Genomic DNA, 24,605 nt, shown 5'->3' on the forward strand with positions numbered 1-24,605 from the left:
ATCTACCAGGTCGGCCGGATCCGCAGCGATCCCATCACCTGCGGACCACCGGACGACCCAACCTGAGGGCCACATCTGCTGAATCCAGTGCCCGGTTGTCGAGTCAGAGGACATCATTCAACGGAGATTGAGTCAAGTGCCCTTTTCCTGGGCATCATTCCACAAAGAGTCACATTTGCGGGCAGAATAATCCCAGTGACAAACAAAAGGACCTTGTGGCAGTCTACCCTGAGGTCCTTAAAAAGAAAAAAAACTAACACGGCACTCTTTTCATTCAACAAAGAACTTCATCACGAGATGGCTTCGAGGCGGGAAAACATCTCCAAACGCTGTCACATCATGACACTTTTTCCCATGTTGATGTTGATGCTGATCTGGTATTTCTGTAACCCCCTTGCTCCAACTTTGAGCGTAACTACAACACATCGTATTGAGCGAGGTATTTATTCTCCACGCATTCCCTGGATCATATCCTGGACTTATGATAACTCAATTGCTGTGAGAGTGGCTCCAAACACAAATACCTCTGTTAAAATTCCAATTAAATCTTTGAAGGGATTTAGGGGAGGGAAGCAGACAAAAGGGGGGGACTGGGTGAAATACTGGTGGTATTTGACAGGACATTTACGGCGAGATTGGAGTGCTCTGATAACCACCCAGGACGGACGATACTGGCCTCCGGGAACTAGCGAGGAGGCAATTTTCTTTAGCAAAAGGATAACATTGCGTAAAATGGGAGGTCGACTCGATTTGACCTTTGCTCTTCCTGAAGGAAATATACGGCCGCCTAATGCAACTCTATATAACACCTCCTGTTTTGGGCTATTGTTATGGGTATGGTTTTCCGGTCATGATCCATATTTTCCCATTTTAGTTTGTGTAAATAAGACTATGAGTAAGTTAGAACAACCAAAAATGACTAAATACACGATGGAGACCGGGGTGGAGGCTGTCAGCGTACCGATTGATGGTGTAGTTGAGTGCTTCCGTGTTACGACAGGATTGTCCGGCAGCAGTAACAATTGGCTACTGCTGGCGAACGAAGCGGCTCGTGCCTCTGAAAAAAACTGTGTGGTATGTGTAGGACCACGTCCTCTACTGCGAGTAATTCCGGCTAAAATAGATGATCACTGTGTAATGGAACTTATGAATAAGACTGTCCCCGATGTCAAATGCTCTCAATGGGATAAGGTGTATCCCCTCGTAGATTGGCAGACAACTAAACCAATATTTTCAAACAAAGTTGCAAATGGTAATTTTTCATGTATTAAAATGACAGGTACTGGAGAACAATTGGGAGAACTAAATCACATCACTCAGTGCATTTCGGCAATAGATGTGGGACAGAAGTTCCAACCGCGATCCAGGGCGGATATTTGGTGGTGGTGTGGTGATTTGATAAGTTGCCTTTGAATACAAGAGGATATTGTGCCCTCATAACCCTCCTCCTGCCAGTACAAATCTACCCCACCTCTGTTGATAACCTTCTACAAATGATTGATAATTGGGAACCAAAATCTCCTTTTCAGAGAACCAAACGGTATTCTTGGCAAGAGCAGAATGTCCCCACCTACATTGATGCAATTGGAGGACCAAGAGGTGTGCCAGATGAGTACAAATTAGCTGATCAAGTACTCTCAGGATTCGAATCTCTAATTTGCTGGTGGTGCACCATTAACAAAAACGTAGATAGAATTAATTATGTACATTATAATGTCCAAAGGCTGGGAAATTGGACTCAATCTGGTTTTGAGGCTGTACGCGGCCAGTTAGCTGCCACATCTTTGATGACATTCCAAAATCAAATTGCACTAGATATGTTGCTGGCAGAAAAGGGCGGAGTTTGCTCAATGTTTGGAGATCAGTGTTGCACTTTTATTCCTAACAACACTGCACCAGATGGAAGTTTAACCATTGCAATTGAAGGACTGCGGACACTCAATAAGAAAATGAAAGAGCATTCCGGTGTGGATACTTCTGTATGGGATAATTGGATGGCTGTATTTGGGCGCTATAAAGCTTTAGTTTCCTCAATTTTGATATATGTTGCTGTTTTCGCTGCTCTGTTAACGACGTGCGGGTGTTGCTGTATTCCATGTATTCGTTCTCTTTGCCAAATAATTATTACCACTGCTATTGAAAAACAGGACATACAAAATAAGTCGTCTTATATGATGTTTGCTTCTGCTAACCCATTCATGCCTATTATTGCATCCAATGTGGGGGATGAAGATCCTGCTGGTATTTTCCTCAAAAAAAATAAAAAGTTTAAATGTTTATTGTGGGCTCTTTCGAGCCCAATTGAAGGAATGTTAACACTATTAACATTGTTTTACTGTTTCGATTGATATTTTAACCGTTTTGATTTTTGTTAGAGCTGTGTAATAATAAGACAACAGTTAATTCATATGTTATTCAATCTATAGTCCATTGTTCTCTTGTCTGGGAAAGAGATGTCTAAGTCATTTTTGAGTTATCTATGGATCAGTAATGTTTGGAAGTTCACGCAGAGTTCTGTCCATAAATTATCTGGTCCAGGAGGTGCCGGGACCAATTATTTACCCACATCTGTAGTGGACTAAGATACGAGCTGAAGATTTATTATCTGATTTGTATTTCACTCTTCCCACAAGGACAAGGATGAAGGAGGGGGAGAGTATTTTCTGTAACCACTGCTTTTGTATAAGTAAGGATGAGCACAAAGCAAGGGCACATTTGGCGACCACTTCTGATTCAGTAAGGGTCCTGAATGACTTTAGAAATTTCTAAATAAAATACTTGCAAGAAAGCCTCTTCACTAGATCTCAACTTTGAGTTTTATTTCAACACGCAAGAAAACTTTTTGGCTGTTTTCAACGGTTACCAATTTGGATAAGTAATCCGGTCATTTGACGCCCCATTGAGAGTCACATAAAAAGACTCAAGGCTGACCAAAATGATTGTTGGCCTTTTCCCAAAACAACTGTTATTTTAGACTCTTCTTCTGGATGTTGATAATGCCGGACACTGTCTTCAGGGGCAACGAGACGATACGTTTTGGTGTGTCAGCTCGGACAGAGCACTCCGAAGAACAGACTTACACACACACCTTAATGATCATACAAAGCATACACAACCCTATTATCAGCTCCTTTTCGTTGGCTCTTCACAACCCCTCTTCTTTCCCCAGATAGTCCGCCGTGGAAGCGCTACCCCGGGATTACACCAGTGTGTGTTGAGTCTCCGCTCCGTCGGCACAGCCGACTTGTTTCCATTCTCAGCTTGTTCAAATTACACGGGCTGCGTGTGCGTTGCGGATCGACAGTGAAGTAGCTGCGTCGTGTCGGAGGCCGTCGCACGGATAGAACTATTTTCTAATTTTGCCAGCCAACACATCCGTCGGCATCCGTCAAATGACAAAGTAACACAGAACACATCGAGCGGGACAGGAAGACCCACGCAGTTTCAAAGTACAATTTCCGATTACTTTTCAGGATAAAACACTCGCCAGATCCTATTTTGCAATCATGTCAGTAAACGTCATATTGGGCGTAGCCAGGCATGGAATAAACGGGAGAGGTTTATATTGGAGGAAAGACACAAAATAATATATGACACGGCACATCCTTTTTATAAGGACAACCAAAAAAAAAAGGCAGGAAAAAAAGGTTAAATCAAAGGTTCCAGTCCACCATCTATTTCTGCTTCTCTGTTGAGCACATACAAAAGTGTGTTTTTTGTTGTTTTTAATGCCACATGATCGCGCGTGATCACGCGAGACACGGCGGGAAGTTGTCCGCGACGGACCTACCGGACCGCAGCTGTGCGCAGCCAGTGAGTTTTGTTCATAAAATCGACGTGTCCGGAGCATGCAGTCAAGACACAGCAGATCAGAGACGCAATGCACACGCATGCGGTGTAATCCCGGGGTTAATCATGAAAGGGCTGCAGTTGCTGGACAGTGTGTCTGGGGTGTTACTCACCCTTCTTCCACATGTGCAAGTGCAAGTCTTCAAGTTTTGTTGTAAAGTATTTTATTATGTGGCTGTTGAAAGAGGGTTTTCATACTGTGCCCCTCTCTATAGGAGCATAGCTTGGAATTGGGGGGTTTTCCCCCTCATCGTTCCTCCCTTATGTTTTTCTTTTTTCATCACATAAATAGGGAACAATAAAACCGCAACTCATCAGGCATCTCCATTTTGTCTCCCTCTGTTGGTCATTGTCATTTTTATGTCTCTTGGATGAGATGTACTGTTAAAAGTATTAGAGAGGATTCTACAGCGAACGAGTAGCCCAACGGCCGTTTGTGGTTTTATCACCACGGACTTCCAAAGTCACACACCAACGCTGTTTCCGGCCACTGCTGCAACACACAGGCCGCGTCCCAACACTCGCACCCCCACCCTCCGTTCAGCAACCCCAAAAACAGTCTTTCTTTTACGACTCGGTGGTCCTGTAGGCTGTATCCCTCTCTGCCATTGTTGCTTAACTTTGAACACGTGAGGAGCTTGCTACAGTAGGAATAAGCTATGCCGGCGCTGCGCTGGTAAACACTATTACGCAAGAGGCCTACGCAAGCTACGTACTCGGGGAACATACGCAAGAAGTATGATTGACAAGCCAGGAGCCAATCAATAATGACGCACCTTCGGTATTGATTGGCTAGAATCTAACATTCCCCGTCACGTCCACAATTTATGAATAATATAGCTATTTTTTTGTCAACCATAATTACAAGCTTGTTACAGGTTGATAAAGCGATTTTTAAGTGAATCAGACAACTTCATTTGTTGTTAGGAAAATCCTCTCTAATACATTTAAGGGAATTCCGTTACTCTGGAATTGTGCATGTGTAATGTCAATAAACTTTCATTCATTCATAAATGTGCATAATACAGTAAAATATCTGAAAGAAATGGGCAAGCAGGTGAGCCCAAGCAAAAAGTTACCCATGTGCAGAAGTGGTGCGATCAGCTCGGAGATTATCAAACAGGTAGAGTTCTTTCAGAAGTCGAACACTCTCTTCTGCACCTGCTTTGGGACTTGGAGCCTACAGAAGAGGTATAAAAATAAAATACACATATATGAATATGGACATTCTCCAGGCTGACTGTTACTGCCTTGTTCAAAAACACTTTACAGTGTGTGGGACGCTCTGGGACACATTTTAATTAAGGCTGTCAGTTTAACGAGGTAATTAGATTAATTAATTGCGCTGCAAATTAGTGTGTTAAAAAAATAATGCAAGATCAGATGATTGTGAGTGGCAAGTCAATGTGCAAGCATTTGAAATTTTGCCCATTGAGGGGCCTGTAGGCTGCAGTGGTGCGCCTGCTGCACCACTACGAGCAGAGTGAACAACAGCAAGTGCAACACAGGAGAGCAAGGCAAATTTATTTGGACCTAGATCTCCCAGTGCCATCATTTTGACAGTTATATTCATTTCAATGTACATCTTTCACTTCGCCGGGACCTGCGTTAGATCACCATGTTAAATAAAAAAAACTATACTACACAGGATACTTTGAGCTACATTCTGAGACAAAGCTGACAGGGAGTCTGACGAATCACGATGAGTGGTCGCTAGATCACTCGGGAGTTCCATTTCAAACAAGACCAGCCCACCCCTGGCTAAAAGGAGCCATACAGTAACCCACTCCACTGGAAGTTGCGACGCAGTTTGAGGTACAGTAAAAGCTTATAGTAAAGAGCTAGATGATAGATGTGATGGCGTCATGACGTTTTTTGTGGCAGTACAAGCCTGATAATCAAAATCAATAAAGCTGCACCACCAGTCTTCCTCATAAAAGCAAGAGAGGGGCTTTATTAGCTACTCAAAACCGTGAGTAATAAACATATTAGGCTCAAAATTACGGCTCTGGGAGTGCTAGTGGTTAAATAGCAAGTTTATTTTTAAAAAGTACAAAGACGGGACTATTAACAAGAACGCAGTGATTTGTACCTTTTGTAAAAAATCATTTTTGTATTACGGAAGCAGCTCTGGCTGACTTATCATTTAAGACTCAATCGCAGGTAACATCATAGGACCGAAGATAGCAGACTTACACTCAATTTTATTTAATTTTTTTACAAAATTGAAGTTTAGATTATCTTTTAAAATAATGTGTGGCCTAATTGGTTTGTTGATGTGCTTAAACTTTTTCTTTTGAATTTAATTTATGAAGCACACTTCAACAATAAAAATGTGGATTTCAAATCTTCTCTTCTTGGTGTATTCAATTGATTAGTCATGCACTACAATTTTGTAATGTCCTAGAATTCTAATTATTTATTTGGGGACCTTTATCAGATATGAGATTAAAATTGATTAATTAGATTAGTTCATTAAAAATGCTGTAGATTTAAAATTGTAATCGCCTGACAGCACTAATTTTAATATGTTGTAATCAAACAATATAATATACACGGCAAAATGAACGGTTCCTTGAATCTATACATATTAATTGAGTATTTCATGATTTTGTAAATTACGTGCCGAAAATCTTCCCGGCAGGGCAATCATAGCGGCCAAACCGGATATGATGGAGTACAGCAATGTTGTTACCAGCTGGCTGTACTGTGCATGTGTTTATTCCTCCTCCTGGTTAATCTAATTTTAATTTGCATTATGTTGTCTTGTTGTGTTGCTGTTTTTTTTAGCGAAAGGACTTGTCCATTAACTCAATACTAATGAATGAACAATGATGCATTAGCAGCATTATGTCTATGTGAGTTCGGTGATTTCAATAACAAATTACGGACAATCTATAACACTTGGCTCAGAAGTTGGTACCGCTCTTTACTTGTGTCACTACTCTTCAATTTAAGCAAGCTGTCAGTATAACACAATCGGACTCTTTAATATGCAAATGATGAGGCATGCTTTGCAGCATGTGTTTTATGCATTAAACACGACTATATGTCCTTGGCTTTTGTGTACTGTGAGACTGCTTCATTTCAACAATAAAAAACAGAGCGACCAACTTACTGACAGTCATAGCCAGCATTAGGGTGAAGAGTAAAAAAATGCAGAGTAAAAAAAAAAAGGGAGGTGTGCGTGCCAGTGAACTGTCACGACTTGAAAAATTTACGAAAATATCTCATTTTTACAAGGCCGTTCCATCGCATCATCGCATTTTAAGTGATCATTGAATCATATTAACTGTACACTTTCTTAAAAATGCTTTTAGGGTGATTTTGTCTCATGTCATTTTCACTTTAAAAGTTAAACATTATTGAATATAATTAATCAAAACAATTATCGTTACTGTATGGTTTTAGATACTGTAACTGCATAATATACAACAAATCTAATAAATTTTAAACATGAATGCATTTAAAAACAGGACTTGCCTTGTGGAAATAAATGTACCCTTGTGTAAGCTCATCTGATCCTTCTCCAGAGAAGATCACCACACTATCAGTCTTTTCACGGATGTACTTAGAAACCAAGTACATTCCTACAGTGAAGAAAAAAAGGCAGAGTGGGTGGGGGGTTGTTAGTAGAAACGGTCTCATTATGTGAGTGACTTGGAAAATATGACATTTGTTGCATCTGTAATCAATCTATCACCGAATTATCACATGTACATGTGAGATGCTGCTGCAGTACCAACATTTTTTTTTATTCAGCAGCTGCATTAAAACCAGTTTGTACATAGTAAAAAAAAGTGTACCAAAAATGAATTTGGAAAGAAAAAGTATGTGAAGTTTTGAACCCTTTGGAATTACTGTACTTGGATATCTGCATAAATTGGTCACCCAATGTGATTTGATTTTCTTCTAAAGTCAGACTACATGAATGTATCCCTATTTTGACCTGACAGACGCATGTAATCATTGTCACACGGATCTTGTTCTCCGCCAAAGACGTCCACTAACGTTCATTTGACCTTGTCTTGGGTCCTAAACACGGTGTGTTATTAAGGTTAATGTATCTTTTGAGGGTTTGATCTCTGTAATTATAGCCACTGGCGTGGCTTGTTTATTACAATGGTAACAAGTACAGCTATATACGCTAAATAAATCCATATTGTTCCTTGTGTTTGAAAAAATGAAATAAAATAAAGAAAACATGGGTGAGACTGAAAATAGAACACATTAACTGGAGACAGAGAGTTGTCCACCCACCTCGCCAATCCCTCATTACCAACAGGGAAAAGAATGCTTGAGTGAGAATATCACTGCACAATTGAAGCATATTAGCGCAACATTCGTATGAAGAGGAAATGGCCAATGAGGGGTGAAATTCACTGAGTTGTACCTCCAAGCTGCCCCGCGCTTTCAATGCACAAGCCGCAAATGAGCACACTTCGGCTGGCTGAGTCCAGGGCCGTAGCTAGTCATTTGAATGCCCAAAGCAAAGATAGTCAGAGGCCTCTCACCACCCCTGTACCTTTTTCTCATTTTTGACAAAATGTGACCTATATAAAATAGGCCACTTTGCTCTTTGTGCTGTTCTGTTCTTTGAGTTGACATCTTAAGTTAGCATTCTAATATTTACCACCAACGACTTTGACTATTAATGTTGAATATCATTGAAAATGAATTTGAAGAAATTAACATATTTACTGGGTTAAGTCAAGTCCGTAAAATTTTATTTGAGGATTATTATCTAACAAATAAAGCATCTCAACAATTTATAGTTGATAGTTTACTTTAATCAAATTTTCAACGTTCCAAATTTCTTTTCAACAAAAGAAAAACTGTGACCATTAAAACTGCTTGCAAACATCTTTACAACTTGAAAGAACCTTTACGAAAAACATTCCAGCAGCAGCCATTCTGTCATGTCTTTATCTTCTTGTTAAATATCGCAATAATATCGATATCGCTACATTTGACAACTACAGTATATCGCCTATCACGTTCTTCCAATATTGTGCAACCCTACTAGCAAGCCGTTGCTGCTATGTGAGATGTGCGTTTTAATGGTTTACACTGATCAATTTGTCTTTTGCTATAAATACGTCATGGGAATGTGGCTTGAAAGTTCACCGAAAATTAAAACACACGTCAACTCTCTCACAACAAAAACAGAAATCTTAAGAAAGATATAATTTCTTAAATGTAACCTTAAATTTTAGGGATGCACCGAAATGAAATTTTTTGGCCAAAACCGAAAAAACTAAAGTGAGAAATGCTTGGACGAAAACCAAAACGGCGAAAAAAAATTATGTCAATTTTTTGTTATCAATGTATTTATTATAATTAATTAAAATTATAATATTATTATAAAATATTTAGACCTATTTAGCACTGGCATTTTAACAAAGCACAATATAAATTGAAATGCGTCCACACCACAGACATGTTGGCGAATGGTACATTTAACACCAAACGCGGGGTGAGCAACTGAGCATTTTAATGTACAGTAGTTCGCACCAGCGGGCACGGATGTGTGCGGTGCGGATGGCACATTTGTAGGCTATTTGGAGCGGGACACCGTGCAGCGCACTTAAAATCGGCACATTCACATATTCACCAACGTTTAAAAATAAATGTCTTCGCAATCGGCTCTGGGAACGGACTGCAAAGTCACACACGGTGTCCTGTACAGGCCTGTAGCCACCCGGAGATAGTGGTAAGTGTTTACTTGTTTAAAACTGTTGATAGTGAAGTGAATATTCTGTTTCAATCTAATTATAACTGTTTGATTTAGTTATAACTATTTAGAATTGGACATAACTGCTTTAATTTACTCAGTATGGCTCTGTGTGAGAATTTAAGTTGATGTGAGGGGGTGAAGCGAATGTGTTAATTAGTTTCCTTTGTAATTTACAACCGGTTGAGCAGGGCAGGGGGGTTTTGGTGCCATCCCGTCTGGCTCTGAAAACAACGTTAATCTTTATCTTGTGACTGCGTGGGGGTTTGGGACAGCAGGAGAAGAAGAAGAAGGAGGAGCATTTGGCGATGTGTATTGATGTATCATGTGACTGTCTGAGACGGAGAGGGATGGCTGAGGGGAGGGGAGGAACGGCTGAGGATTGGTGGAAGAAGACGGGGAGGGTTTTTTAGGATCACTGAAGGATATTAGTGACTTGCTCGTGGGAGGAGCGTGACAGATGGGGTAGAACATGGCGGCGCTTGGCTGCTCCCTTGTCTGTCCATAAGCTTATGAAAATAAATCCTGATTTCACCGATCTCATTGTCTGATTTTGATAATCAACATTATGAACACAGGAAAACAAAGAACCGTTTTCCAACAAAGCAATAGTGCTAACGTTAGCTAAAGTATTTAGAACGGCCACCAGAATGCAAGTGAAAAAGTGGAAGCGCTCGAAGGGCATCAAAGAAAAAAAGGTAAGGTGCTACAGGAGAAAGAGTGGCTCACCTGTAGTGCAGTACTCGGCAGCGCTCTCTTTTTTGAGATAGTTTACCAAGTGACCCTCTCCTTCTTTGGTGTGCACAATGAAGCTGCCGGTACTCACAAACGGCAGCGAGCAGCAAGGCAATTCAAACAGACGCTTCCTTGCAGCGGGTTTTTTGTGTGTGTGTGTGTGTGCTTGCGTCACCACAACATCCTCTTTCAGCCAAATTCTTTCGGCTTTTATTTTTTTCAGCCGAATGCAGAAAATGCATATATTTACCATTTTCGGCCAAAGTTTTTCGTTGGCCGAATATTCGGTGCATCACTACTTCCATCCATCCATTTTCTTAACCGCTTTTCCTCACAAGGGTCGCTGGGGTTGCTGGAGCCTATCCCAGCTGGCTTCGGGCAGTAGGCGGGGTACACCCTGAACTGGTTGCCAGCCAATCGCAGGGCACACAGAGACGAACAACCATACTCACAATCACACCTATGGACAATTTGGAGTGTCCAATTCACCTGCCATGCATGTTTTTGGAATGTGGGAGGAAACCGGAGTACCCGGAGAAAACCCACGCAAGCACGGGGAGAACATGCAAACTCCACCCAGGAAGGCCGAAGCCCGGACTAATTTGCTTAATTTTTACTTAAAATAAGATTGTCAGACAAGATTATTTTGCTTATTTTAAAATAGTTGTTATATTACTTAATTATCTTATTTGATCAAGCAGTCTTAGCCTTGAGTGTTAACAGCCAGTTTTAAGTACTGTGAGGCTTAAAACAAACATTTCCCACATTTTAAGATGACTAACCAACATCAAAGGCCCTGAACTGGGGTTTCATAAGTTGAATTTCCTTATTTTAAGATTTTTCATAATAAATTAATGATAAATGGAAAAATTACAAGTGTGAAAACAATCAAGCAAAATAGCACTTTATTGTAAGCATTTTTTTCTTGTAAAAATCATCAGTTCGTTGTTTCCTTATATTTACTAAGCTCTATTTTCCTCTTTACAGTAAATACAGTACCAGCTCAGTGGTTTAGTGGTAGAGTGTCTGTCACAGACTGGGAGGTCGTGGGTTTAATCCCTGGCTGGGTCATACCAAATGCCATTAAAAATGGGACCTGTTATCTCCCTGCTTGACACTCAACTTAAAGTACAAATAAAGTTTGAAACTCTATGCTCTGTTTCAGTACTTTAAAAAAAAATCCATGATTATGTAAAAAAGGTTTTAAGAATGTTTGCCTTGAATTAATGCTTAGAATATGTATTTTCATCTTATTCTTAGCAACAATAAAAGCCATTCCCTCTTTAATATAAATGTTTCAGGCTTATTTTAAGATTTAACTAATTGATTTGAATTAGTGAATTAGTGCCATTTAACCTTTAAAAAAAAGTGTTTATGGCTTATTTTAAGATTTAATTAACTGTTGTTGCTTAGAATAAGTGCACAAAGCTTATTTTAAGATCTAATTTCCTGGATTTGTTGCTGGAATAAGTGTATAAAGCTCATTTTAAGATTAATATTGATCTACACATTTTTCTTACTTCAAGAAATTAAAATTATTAAAATTATCTTACTGCACTGACATATAATTTCACTTGTTTCTAGTAAATTTACACTAACAACAAGTGTATTTTATCTACTATTAAGGAGATGTGTTTTTCTTAAGTTAAAACCAGATCAGACTGACTATCGGAATAAATCCTTATTCGCACAGTCTACTAAATTGCTTCTGGTTAAAATGACTGTCCTCACAATTATAAAGACTATTATATCCCAGCCTCAAAAACTGCACACGCTAGACATGCCATCTGTTTTGTTTCTGGACAAAAACAACTAGCATTGTGAACTCTTCTCCCAGAACAATTGCCCCTCTCGCAGACAAAAATCACTGGTCCACATTTATCTATAAATCCTCCACTGTATCCCTTACTCACCATGGATACCACCACCCACACTTTCCGTTTTAGCACTTTTATCAACCTCTTTGTTCCCAAAGTATGCACTGCTTTAAGTGCTTTTTATTTATCTTTAAAATGTTCTTCCCCAAATGGCTAGAACACGCAATAAGAAATAACAAAGAATATATCTCACATTGCATTGCCGGCAGTAAGTCGAATTCATTTCCAGTGAAGGTTGGACTCCGCCAAGGTTGCCCTTTGTCACCGATTCTGTTCATAACTTTTATGGACAGAATTTCTGGCGCAGCCGAGGCTTTGAGTGGGTCCGGTTTGGTGGCCTCAACATTGCATCTCTGCTTTTTGCAGATGATGTGGTGCTGTTGGCTTGTTCAAGCCGTGATCTCCAACTCTCGCTGGAGCGGTTCGCAGCCGCGTGTGGAGCGGTTGGGATGAAAATCAGCACCTCCAAATCCGAGACCATGGTCTTCGGTCGGAAAAGGGTGGGGTGCCCTCTCCGGGTCGGGGATGAGATCCTGTCCCAAGTGGAGGAGTTCAAGTATCTTGGGGTCTTGTTCACAAGTGAGGGTAGGTTGGAGCGGGAGGTCGACAGTCGGATCGGTGCAGCGTCTGCAGTGATGCAGACTCTGTATCGGTCCGTTGTGTAAAGAAGGAGCTAAGCCGAACGGCAAAGCTCTCGATTTACCGGTCGATCTACGTTCCTACACTCACCTATGGTCACGAGCTGTGGGTTGTGACCAAAATAACAAGATCCCGGTTACAAGTGGCCGAAATGAGTTTCCTCCGCAGTTTCTCCCTTAGAGATAGGGTGAGGAGCTCGGTCATCCGGGAGAAACTCAGTGTCGAGCCGCTACTTCTCCGCATTGAGAGGATTCAGTTGAGGTGGCTTGGGCATCTGGTTCGGATGCCTCCTGGACACCTCCCTGGAGAGGTGTTCCGGGCGGGAGGCCCCGGGGGACAACCCAGGACATACTGGAGAGACTATGTCTCTCGGCTGGCCTGGGAATGCGTCGGAGGAGCTGGTTGAACTGGTTGGGGAGAAGGAAGTCTGGGCTTCTCTGCTAAAGCTGCTGCCCCCGCGACCCAACCCCGGATAAGTGGTAAATGATGGATAGATGGATGGATCTCACACCATCTCATCCCAATATCATTTAAAATGTTATTGATGGATACTGAATCTAATTGCTGCACTTGTTTTTAGCATGTTATGAAGTTTTTATTACTATTACAAACTATATCACACGCTACAGTTAGGCTTTTTATGCTTTTATTTTGTTTGGGATTGTGGGGGGTTGCACTGCTGACGGATGCCAAGACACTCCATTCTGTTCAATTCCTCTTTAAACTTTTTGACATTATGGGTAGTATGTGTGCGTGTGGTTGTCACAGCATAGGGCTTGGTCGGCTCCCTCTTTGATGCGTAGCTTAAATGATTCTGGCTTTAAGGTGCATTTTTCTCCCCATGCATCGCTCACTACTTCAACCCAAGGTGAGAAAATGGCAGCACAAGTTATATTGTCTCTGTCTTGTGCTTTTCCACATTTGCCATATGTTTCTGCTCCAGCACAAAAAAAAAATTTTTTTTCCACATCTTAGATTTGACCTTCTTCCTTTAAAATTAATTTTCATATGTTTGTGTTTTAACAGTTAGTTGCCATTTTGAATGGTTGAGCTCTTGTTTGCTGTGCAATGACACTCCCTGCTGGATGATTTGCAGTTCTACCTCTTAAGCTTGTCTAACCATCCACCTGCACAAGTCATACCAGTAATTAGTAAATTGGTCAATGGACATGTCAGTGCCATCAGAATGACAAGTCCTTATGTGATTGTGTCTGCAAAAGACAGTCAAATTGCTCAGTCATGTCAAAATAACAATGCACTCTGGAGGGATGTCCTGGTGTTAACTGTGGCTAAAATTTCACACTTAAGCTTTTACGTCTTGTCCTGTAATTTGTTGACAGACCATCATATTGTGATAAAGAAAGGGTTGCAAGGACCCTTCATAGGAGTGAGCAGCTCTACTTTAAAAAAATGTTATTTTACTATTTATTATCATTATTTATTACGCCGCTAACTTAGAGATTACTATATGGCATCTTTCACTAATTAACATTGCATAAAACACTCTAAACGTGCAATTCCAAGCGACTACTCATTTGTCATTAAAACACACAGCCAAACTTAGAATCCTGTACACACACTATCTTGTCAGCTTCACTCCTCTAGACACTTTTACATTACCATAACTCAAATAATACTAATACACAAACGAACAGGAAATACGGATAATGGATGGATGGATGTAAAAACAAAATGCTCAAAGTACCTAATTTTAAAATATCTACAACAGTTTATAGGACACTTGTGAAAACTTGCAAATTCAACATTTTAGCCCCAGAATGTTGTTGGAGCACATAACGTGACCATTTTACCTTTGCAACATTTTGATTTTTTTCTCATGTAGAAAATCAAGCTCAACAAACTGACTTTGAGTGTCCATCATTCGGCAAACGTCAACAGTCAGGACACCCTTCTGTCATCGTCCATTTATCAATATTTCAACTATAATAATAAATATTCGACTATGACCTAGTCAAATTTAAAACAGCATACAATAACCAACTTTGCCACAGTATTCAAAAGTTGTATGAAAGGGGCACAAGTAACTTAAAAAAAAAATAATGATAAGAACAAACATAAAGCAAATGTGTTTTTCTGTTAAAGGGGTTAATTTGTGGAACAATTATGAAACTGAATTGAAAACGTGTGAATCAATTACTGTGTATAAAAGAGGTTAAAAAAGATAGTGTTACACAAATATATAAATCAGTTATAAATATACCGGTAAATGAGTTTAAGAGCATATATGAATGCATATATAGTATGCATATAATGTGGGCATGCGCATGTGTGCCCACATATGTGCAACAACTAATGTCTGGGAATTTATTGTATTGATTAGATTAGCTGTATATGTCGGGTTCTACTTTCTCTTATTTTTTACGTATATGCAATGGATAAGGGCTTACAACTCAAACCAATATTATTTGTGTACTGTTCATTTTGCTTTTTTATTTTAATGACCACACTTATGAGGAATAGGTGGTTAAGAAAATGGATGGATGGATTATTAAATAAGAATAACTTATTAGTACATTAACATGATAGAAGTAACGGACCTTCTGTCAATACTGACTGAATGACCACCTTTTTTTTTTTTCAAACCTAACCTAAACGTCATGACCGCATTGAATTCCATGGCCTAGGCATTACTGACACCTAGGGGTAGAAACTATGCACTGCACATAGACAGGGGCTCAAATCAAGTCTCTTAATTCCACACAGGACTTCAAATTTAACAGCGAATCCTCTGTTTCTGTCATTCCTTGATTATTTTAGTTTGAATATAAATTTTTCTTATTGTTTGTTCTGTACTCTCGGTAGACCATTGATGTGGTGTGATGTTTTAATTTAAAATTTAACATGTGATGATGATGCCATCTATCTGCAATACTGTGTTCTCTGTTTTTATTTAACTATAGGCTAAATAAGTATTTTCTATGATACACATTATTTATATATGATGTGTGATGATGTGTATTGCTGCTGGTAACGCTGTGAATTTTTTCACTGTGGGATAAATAAAGGTGTATCTGATCTTACCTTACCTTATCTTATCTTATGAGGGGCAATATTTGATACTAGAATGAGTTAATTACAGTTCCTCATAGTCACTAACTATAACTACATGTTTCTAAGGTTTGATGTAAAACATCTACATTTTCTTCATGTGGTCAAATTAGTTTGACGAAACAGAAGCCTAATAGCCGCAAACCTTGTAATTCGATAAGTGCACAGCGCGGTTTCTACCCCTAGATGTCAGTAATGCCTAGGGCATGGAGTTCATTGCTGGCATGACAAAGTTAGGTATGGGGGGGACCCCGGAATTCGAGAGGTACTAGTTGGAGTCATTCCAAGTGACAAGATGAGCATACACTCGGCTCTTGGCTCTCAAAACAGAGAGCCGTAGCAACCTAGCTCAGTGCTAACTGCTAAACACTAGCCTCCCAAGTGCATCCCCTTCTCGAAACCCAGAAAAGGTGGCAGTGCTTCACAGTCCAAACCGCGACTCCATTTTGTAGCTCTCTCCTCTTCAAAGATTGTGCATATCATCTACAATGCTAGCAAGTTTATTTCTTGAGGGTAATTGGGCATTCTAAATATGGGTCGTGTGTTAAAAAAAAAAAAAAAAAAAATTCTAAACCGGAAACGTCCAACCTGTATTTCAGCAACGCGCTCCAACAGCCCTCTCTGATGCTCTGCTTACTTATTGGCTTGGACATAATAATGTTTTGCTATATTTCAGCTGTTGCTTGAAAATGTCCTCCAATGTTGGGCAGAGCGTTTATTTTGTACATGACCTGCAAAGCTACTGTATGCTCAAGCCGGATTTAAAAATTAAAATAAACCATGTGCATGTGCATAGTGCAGAAATTATGCAGAAACATGGGCAAAACTTGCCAGTTAAAGGAAAAGCTTCAGTTTTCACTCACCAACAGAGGCACGTATGGTAGTAATGTCATAAGTCTCGAGGCTTACAATAACTTTCTCGACAGCCTGAATGCCTTCTTCGGCAGTAAAGTTCACCTCGTAGTGTTCACTGCCAATGTAAGCTGCAACCTTGGACACACAACAATCACAGTTTTGACTGAAATATATTGTATACATAAACTAGCATGAAAACTAGCAAGAAAAAATAAAATAAAATTGGCATTTATTTCTGTTAATAGCCATAAATTTGAAACCCTTACCTTACGGGCAGCTAAGATGTCCGGGCTGTCCTCTGACCCAATTGAAAATGTTTGAATAGGATATATCAGCCCCTCTTCTTTTGCTAGCTTCACCAACGTAGCAGCAACCAAACTGGAATCTAGACCCCCTGAATAGCAGAATGTTTAGATTAACTCAAAAACAACTTTCTCCTGCTGGTCTTCATTGCTTTTGCGCATGAATTGCAATTACAAATAGAGTACATATCTCAGATGTACATCTCCTGCATTGATTCACAAAAAGACTATGCTGGATACCCTTGTATTTGATTCATAAAATGACAACGGTGAACCATCTGATTCCTTGTAGAGATCAATTAATAATTGAAAGCAGTGGAACCTCGAGTTACGAACGATCCTTTAAAAAAACTTTTTGAGTTACAAATGAAATTTTGGTCGAAAATATGCCGTACATGTTTCATTTTGCGGACCTTCTCAGCATGGGTGAGCGGATAGATGCTTCTTGCAGTATTTAAGTTAATATCATTGGCTCTGGGTATAATTCATTGCCATAGGTGTGCTGATTTTTTTTACTCTTAATTGGACGCCAGTTTGGTCTGATTAAGGCTAATTAAAGGCTGTAAAAATCCGTTTTGCGTTTTGTCTCTCTTACTCAATGGCGTAACAACATTCTCCAGGGGCCCCAAACAAGAAGGGATTGAATGCCCCAGCGACCATTCATAGTATACATAGTGCATCATTTTAAAATTTCACATCTGTATTTTCAATAAATAATCACCATTAAGTGAGCCAGAAAACAAGAAATTAAAATGACTAATCGCATGGTCGTTTAAATTTTTTAAGCCTTACTATACATGGTCGTTTTATTAAAGTAAAAAAAAAAAGACATTAAATATCTTACAAAGGTCCTTTAAAAAATTTTTTATAAAAGGTTTACAATAAATGGTCGTTTTAACTTACATAACATTACATAACATTGTTTAAAAAAAAACTAAAAAAAATTAAAGATTCAGCCTTACATGGTCAACCCACTTTATACCTAGTTATTTTAACTTCATATACATTGATGAAAAATAAAATAAAACACCTTACTCTACATGGTCTCATTTTCTATACATTCTCATTTAGTTTAAAAATAAAAATAAAAGTCTTACCATAAATATTCTTTTTTGTTTTTGTTTTAATGAAAGCCTTAAAATACATAGTACTTTTTAAAATAAATGTCTTACAAGGTTGTTGTTTTTTCTTAATAAATGGTCATCTTTTAAAAAATGCCTTCCTATACGTTTTTTAAATAAAGGCTTGACGATACATGGCCATGTAAAAAAAAAAGAAAGAAAAAAAAGACCTGACTTTATATATGTATGGTTGTAAAAATAAAAAAATAAATACAAATACATTTTTAAAAAAAAGCCTTGCTATTAGTGTTGTTCCAATACCGGTATCGGGAGAAGCCCCGATACTGCATTAAAACAGTGGTATCGGCATCGGCAAGTACTAACAAGTAACATGCCAATACCATTATTTCCAACACTATATATGACTTTGGATGCAACATCTTGTGTCTTGCTTGTGCACGACATTCACTGATGTGTGACATGTTCACTGTATGCCGAGCCAAGATTTTGGCCCTTGAATGCTCTGAACCAATGGCAGGGAAACTTTTGCATGTTAGAAAAAAAAACACCTCTGTATCAGCAATCGGTATTAGGAGCCAAAAAACGGTATAGAAACAACACTACTTGGCCGTTAAAAAATAAAATAAAAAATGCCTTATGGTCGTTAATAAAAACAAAACAAAAAATGCCATACTATGGTCGCTAAAAAAATGGCAGTTAAAAAAAACGTCTTACTATACATAATCGTTTAAAAAAATGCCTTACATGGTCGTTAAAAAAAAAAAAACCCGCCATGGTCGTTTAAAAAAAACAACATATTAAATTACAATACAAGGTAATTAAAAAAAACACCTTTATACATGGTTGTTTAAAAAGAACGCCTAACTATATACATGGTCGTTTAAAAAATATTTTTATTTATTTATGACCATTTATAATAAAAAAAAATCTGCCTTACGATACATACACCTCTGACTCAGAGAATTTGAGACTGTCAATTGTCATTGCTGCACTGCTAATGTGAAGGATATGCAGTTTGTGTCAAATCTGTTGGCCCTCTGGAATTGAGACTCAAGAAATTGCCTGCCTTGCCTAATGACAAGCTATGCCTCTGCTCTTACCATTACATTTAATGTTATGAGGACGCCTTCAAAAAATTTTGATTCACTGCACGCTCTCATCCTCCTTTTTTTCTAATCAGTTAATCACTTGCATAATTTAAAATGAAAAAAAATGACCCCAATATTTTTACATGAATAAATATTCTCAATGTCACACGCAACATTTATTAAATTTTTTACTTTAATGCATGTAGTTATGTTTATTGCTTAACACAACCTGTGCTACCTGTGACGTAACTCTCCGCTGTCAATTATCGCATTAATCATGTATTAACGCAGATTAATCACACTAATAATTTTGACCACAGATGATTCTTTCGCTTGGCATTAGTATTAGTTCTCGCTCTAATTATGCCATCCACAGCCTCACTACAGTTTTATCTCGTGGTGATCTACCTTCTCCCTGGACCTTACTCTGACTTTTTAGATGAATTTTCTGAACTTGTGGCTGACTTAATATTAATTATGGTTATAACATTTCATATGAATTCCCTGTCAGAAACACTTGCTGTAGAATTTAGGAAGATAATTGATACTTTTGGTTTCACGCAGGTAACATATGTACCGACCCATAAAAATGGTAATACTTTAGATTTGGAACTAACCCAACACAACACAACAGCCCGCTAACAATCGCTATGAACCTTTTCAGTCAGGGTTCAGCCGTTGCTAAAGTGGCTAATGATCTTCTCCTAGCTATGGACTCAGATACCTCATTATTATTATTATTGTTACTTGATCTTAGCGCTGCCTTCGACACCGTTGATCATAATGTACTATTAGAGCGCCTCAAAACGTGTATTGGTTTTTCAGGCTCAGCACTTTTGTGGTTTTGTTCTTACCTCTCAGAGAAGGTGCACTGTGTAATCCATGGCAATGTGACCTGTGAGCTTTGAATTTTTCGTGTGGGTTTTGAGTTTTTTCTTGCCCTCTTGTGGTTAAGATGAGTAAATGTTGTCAATATTTGCCAACTGTGAGTGTGTGAAGCCTTTTGAGACTATTTTGTGATTAATAGCTATATAAATAAACTTGACATGACTTGAATAGAAAAATGCTTAAAAAAGTACCTGAAAGTAGACAACCAATCCTCCTCGTGGACATGAGACGTTTCCTAACTGCATTTTCAAACAGGCTTCTGATGTTGGCCTTCACAATTTCTTCATCAAAACCTAGGAAATTTTAATGGTAACATTTAAGCCTTTTTCTTGTTAAAGTGAGACAAATTCAGTGAAGATGGTCGGTTCTTACCTGCTGGCAGTCTCCCCACAGTGTCATAGATGGCATGAGCGGGCTCATTTGTGCATTCATGAAATTGCTTCAACTGAATGGATTTCACTTTGCCATTGGGACTCAAATCAAAGACCTCAAAATGTCCCGGTAGAAATGGGGTTATTTTGGCAGGATTGTCCAACGCAGGGATAACATCCATAAGACCTAGAAGAAAAACAACTCTGCTAAATAAAACAAACTCACAGTATCTTCCCCCTAACTGAAAATGTTGGTGAACCCCCGCATACTCGAGGTTTGAGATACGCATCTTAGATTAGCAGATTTTTTCTTTTGTTTTTTTAACCTATCCTGCGTTATTCGCTGAAAACTCATCTATTTGCTGTTTTCCTGCTCAGGCCAAATCCTTGCCTCATGTAACATTATCACGTAGGCGCCATCTTGTGGCATCTTGGTGCAAAGGAACTATACTGAAGTAAGTTGAACAACTCCATGTAGCGCTTCTCCGCCATCTTGTAGTTTACTGGTACCAAGGAACTACAGTATGTTGAATTACGTGAATTCGCTTCATGTAGGACTTTGCCACCATATTGGGTGTCAGCCATGGCTCGGTTCCTATCTCCTGCAAATAGCGGGGGTTCACTGTATGTATTCCATTACCTTTGACCTCGGAGCTGACGCCAAGTAATCCACTGTCAGTAAGAAGTCGAAACAAAGGACGCACACCATATGTGTCCCTTCCAAGGCACACTTTTCCGTTAGAAGTGTCCAACAGAACAAAAGCAAAAGTGCCATCCAGGAGAGACACCGCCTTCTGAATGCCAAAGCGATCATACAGATGGAGCAAAACCTCACCGTCCACTTCTGTCTGGCAATCAAACTCAAATTGCTTGTTTAGCTGAAAGAAACAGTTGAAGAAGAAATTACATGGTGACAGAGATGGAATATATCTCAGGTTGTTCCAGAACGGTCACAATAATTTTAATGCACATTAATAATAAATGATGAGCAGTGTGTAGTTAAAAAAAATACTTGAGTAATTTAAAATCAGGTGGTTGGCAAGTTATTTGTTTGCCACTTTTAAATTACAATTTGGAAGCATAACAAGTACTAGGATGGTGGTAGACTTCGGATGTTTCTCTGTATTCACATTTCTCAGTCACAAACATAAATAGAAAACCTTTAAAAAAAAATTCTATTTCTAACTCCTCAAATTAATTCACCCAATTTTTTTTATGCACATATGTTTTCTGGTCAGTGTGTGATTGGAAACAAAATAGAAACATTAGGTTGAACTAGATTTTTTTTTATCATGGTTACATACTGAGTATTTCTCAACCACTGCAATCTATCTGCAAGAGCAAATGCTGCATGTACATATATACTATATATGAACATGCAGCATATATTATATACCATCAAGCGGCCATTAATTTATCTGAATGACATGCTTCAAATATAAACCTGCCATGTTTCGGGGAAAAAAAATATCATCACTTGTTGCTTTTGATTTTCCACCTGAAGCAAACATGGCTGTTTCTCCACTATGCCATCAATATTGAGGGACAACTAAATCTAAAAGTATATACTAACACTTTCAGATTAATTTCTGATTGAAAAGTTTTGCTTTGTTTTTTAAGAAAAAAAAAGTATTGCAAATTTAGTCATGTATCTTAACATTCTCTGGCTACATACTGCATCTTGAATCTCAGACTCTGATCTCACAGATGTGTGCCAATATAAGTGTAAATTCTTTGCAGCAAGCAACTTTTTTTGCTGAGTTTAGTGTTTAGTACAGGTGTCCCTCGGGCACAACGTTCATGCGTGAGTTGGAATATCTCACAGTGTATTCCATAACTTTACAAGGACCTTAGGCTTTGTGGTCTGCAAGCACTTACTGTGAATGCTTTATAGACCAGGCACTCAGCATGCACACCGGAATTCTAGAGGAAGCTACATTAAGGGGCCCAGACTTTGAAAATCAGCAACAGATGTTGTCAACGTGTTACCTGGATTTACATAAAGTGCAGTTGATGAGACTGCAAAATGGAAAAACACGAACACAACAGATGTCCATGATCCATCCATTTTGCGAACTGCTTATTCCTCACAAGGGTCGCGGGAGTAATGGAGCCTTATCCCAGCTGTCTTCGGGCAGTAGGCAGGGTACACCCTGAACTAGTTCCCAGCCAATCGCAGGGTACACATAGACGAACAACAATTCACACCTAAGGACAATTTAGAGTGTTCAATTAATCTACCATGCATGTTTTTTGGAATATGGGAGGAAACCGGAGTACCTGGAGAAAACCCATGCAAGCACGGGGAGAACATGCAAACTGCACCCAGGAAATCCGGAGCTTGGAATCGAACTCACAACCTCTGCAGTGAATGGCTCTTTATTTGTCTGTACACTGTGTAAACAGTGCAAAAAGCTCCACTTTTGTCTCATCTACCCAAATGACATGTTGGAAAATTCCAGTCTTGTCAGTTTTAAGTTATTTCAGAGACCACTGTGTTTAATTGAAGGACACCAACAATTGTGTCCATATGTTTAACATACATGCCCACATTCTTTTTTAATGAATGTGTATAAAATAATCTTGGTTCAGGCCCTCCAGTATGGAATTTACATTCTATCCCTGTACTTTTATGGGTTTTCTCTGGGGACTCCAGCTTCCTACCACATCCCATGTTACTGTAGGTAAAAGGTTTTCATGTTTGTGATTAGTTTCAAATATATTAAATATGTCTGAAGGTAAATGATGAAAAAAGTCCTTAATTGTTTATAAAGCATTACACTCTTTTTCAGAGGTGGGCTTGATTTCGATATTGATGGAAAGTCCATCAATCCGTCAATGACAGATGCCAGTTTTGTTAACGATTAATTAAAAATTGACCGATTATGGATTGCTGGATGTGGATTTTCATCCATCAATGTAATCATCAATAACCAAGTCAGTACCAAGGGACCTTCTCAGTCCGTCAATGGCGGATGCTCGTTTTGCTGACAAATGACAGAAACATTGAGAAACGGCCATTTCGCTGACACACCGCAGAATACTTCTACTTCTTTCCAGGGACTTGGCCTAGCCTACAGTAAACAAGTAAATACACACTTACCAGGTATGCTAATTTTGTCACACACACTATTCTCCAAGCCTTTTCTGGCTTTGTCCCAATACTGATAGCAGGCCGAGTTGTAGAGCTCGGGCGACTACAGACCATGATGATAATGTTTTCCTCCTGTTGTAAATTCCTCGTTAATGCTACGCTTATGCAAGCATTAATTTAGTGCTCAGTTTATTTTACATCAGGAACATCGTTAGGGTCCTTTGTGTGCCATTTAATTTTTATTAAATATTTTCTTTGATTAAATGAAAAATAATAAATAATTTGATCTAAATTCTAAATATGACAATCAGGATGATTTTTAGTCATATAATCGTGATGTGACATTTTCATACAATTTCATGTCTAGTCCTAAGCTATATCATCATTTTAAAATGCTGCACCTTGTGCCTACTAACGATTATTTTATCATTGATTAACTCATTCATTGCCATCCACGAATTAACTCAGATTTTTAATCTAATTGCTTAGCGCCATCCACGAAATAACTCGGGTTTTGCGTTTTTTGTTTTTTTATGCGCTTGACGTAGAACAACCTCCTGCACGTCCCCAGCAAGTGTGGAGCTTAAAAATGATTGTAATGAGGTGTGGTTGGCAGTAGATGCCAACAGTAGATTTGATCAGAGCAAAGCCACAATGTTGGGGGAGTAGGAAAAGCCCACAGTAGACAAGGAAGTAAGTGGTAGCACGTGGAGGAGCATTAGCTTAGCGATAAGAAATTTGTCAAGATGTGAGAAGCCACCGGGTGATCGCACATATCTTTGACTTACCCGTTCAACGGATGAAGCTTCGTGGGCAAACGGCATCGAAATAGCACGCCACATTGATCCAAAGAAGCCAGGTAGCAAACATCATAGGGCTGTTTAGCTTCTTTTTTTTTTTCATAAAGTTGGGTCAGTTCGGTTAAAACCACTGAATAAATGAAATGATCAAAGATCAATTGGAGGCCGTGCAGAATAAGGAACACAAGGCTGGTGGTAATTAATGCAAGTAAAAGTATTTTT

At 38.9% G+C, this 24,605-nt stretch overlaps 2 protein-coding genes across 6 annotated transcripts in view; one reads left to right on the plus strand and one right to left on the minus strand.

Moving 5' to 3' along the window:
* Nucleotides 1-24,605, minus strand: part of asns (asparagine synthetase) — a 72,817-nt gene that overhangs the window by 14,090 nt on the left and 34,122 nt on the right. For 3 of the 4 annotated variants that reach the window (XM_086063587.1, XM_086063588.1, XM_086063589.1), the window contains 7 exons: nucleotides 21,130-21,367; nucleotides 20,491-20,676; nucleotides 20,310-20,411; nucleotides 17,025-17,152; nucleotides 16,767-16,893; nucleotides 7,333-7,439; nucleotides 4,929-5,029 (listed from right to left, as the gene is read on the minus strand). In XM_086063587.1, coding sequence (XP_085919713.1) covers nucleotides 4,929-5,029; nucleotides 7,333-7,439; nucleotides 16,767-16,893; nucleotides 17,025-17,152; nucleotides 20,310-20,411; nucleotides 20,491-20,676; nucleotides 21,130-21,367 — 989 coding nt within the window. Of the gene's footprint in view, nucleotides 1-4,928; nucleotides 5,030-7,332; nucleotides 7,440-16,766; nucleotides 16,894-17,024; nucleotides 17,153-20,309; nucleotides 20,412-20,490; nucleotides 20,677-21,129; nucleotides 21,368-24,371; nucleotides 24,509-24,605 lie in introns of those variants that run through there. The other variant, XM_086063590.1, reaches the window with a different exon arrangement.
* The window catches only part of LOC147158174 (uncharacterized), a 33,967-nt gene continuing 18,843 nt past the window's right edge, over nucleotides 9,482-24,605 (plus strand). Inside the window, exon 1 of one of the 2 annotated variants that reach the window (XR_015091475.1) lies at nucleotides 9,482-9,562. Coding sequence is in view for 1 of the 2 variants with exons in the window: in XM_086063592.1 (XP_085919718.1) it covers nucleotides 10,234-10,281 (48 nt within the window). In the remaining variant the exon portion in view is untranslated. Of the gene's footprint in view, nucleotides 9,563-10,053; nucleotides 10,282-24,605 lie in introns of those variants that run through there. The other variant, XM_086063592.1, reaches the window with a different exon arrangement.

This window comes from Leptonotus elevatus, chromosome 19 (assembly GCF_054856555.1).
Source record: "Leptonotus elevatus isolate MCC_2025b chromosome 19, RoL_Lele_1.0, whole genome shotgun sequence".
In the NCBI taxonomy this organism is placed as follows: domain Eukaryota; kingdom Metazoa; phylum Chordata; class Actinopteri; order Syngnathiformes; family Syngnathidae; genus Leptonotus; species Leptonotus elevatus.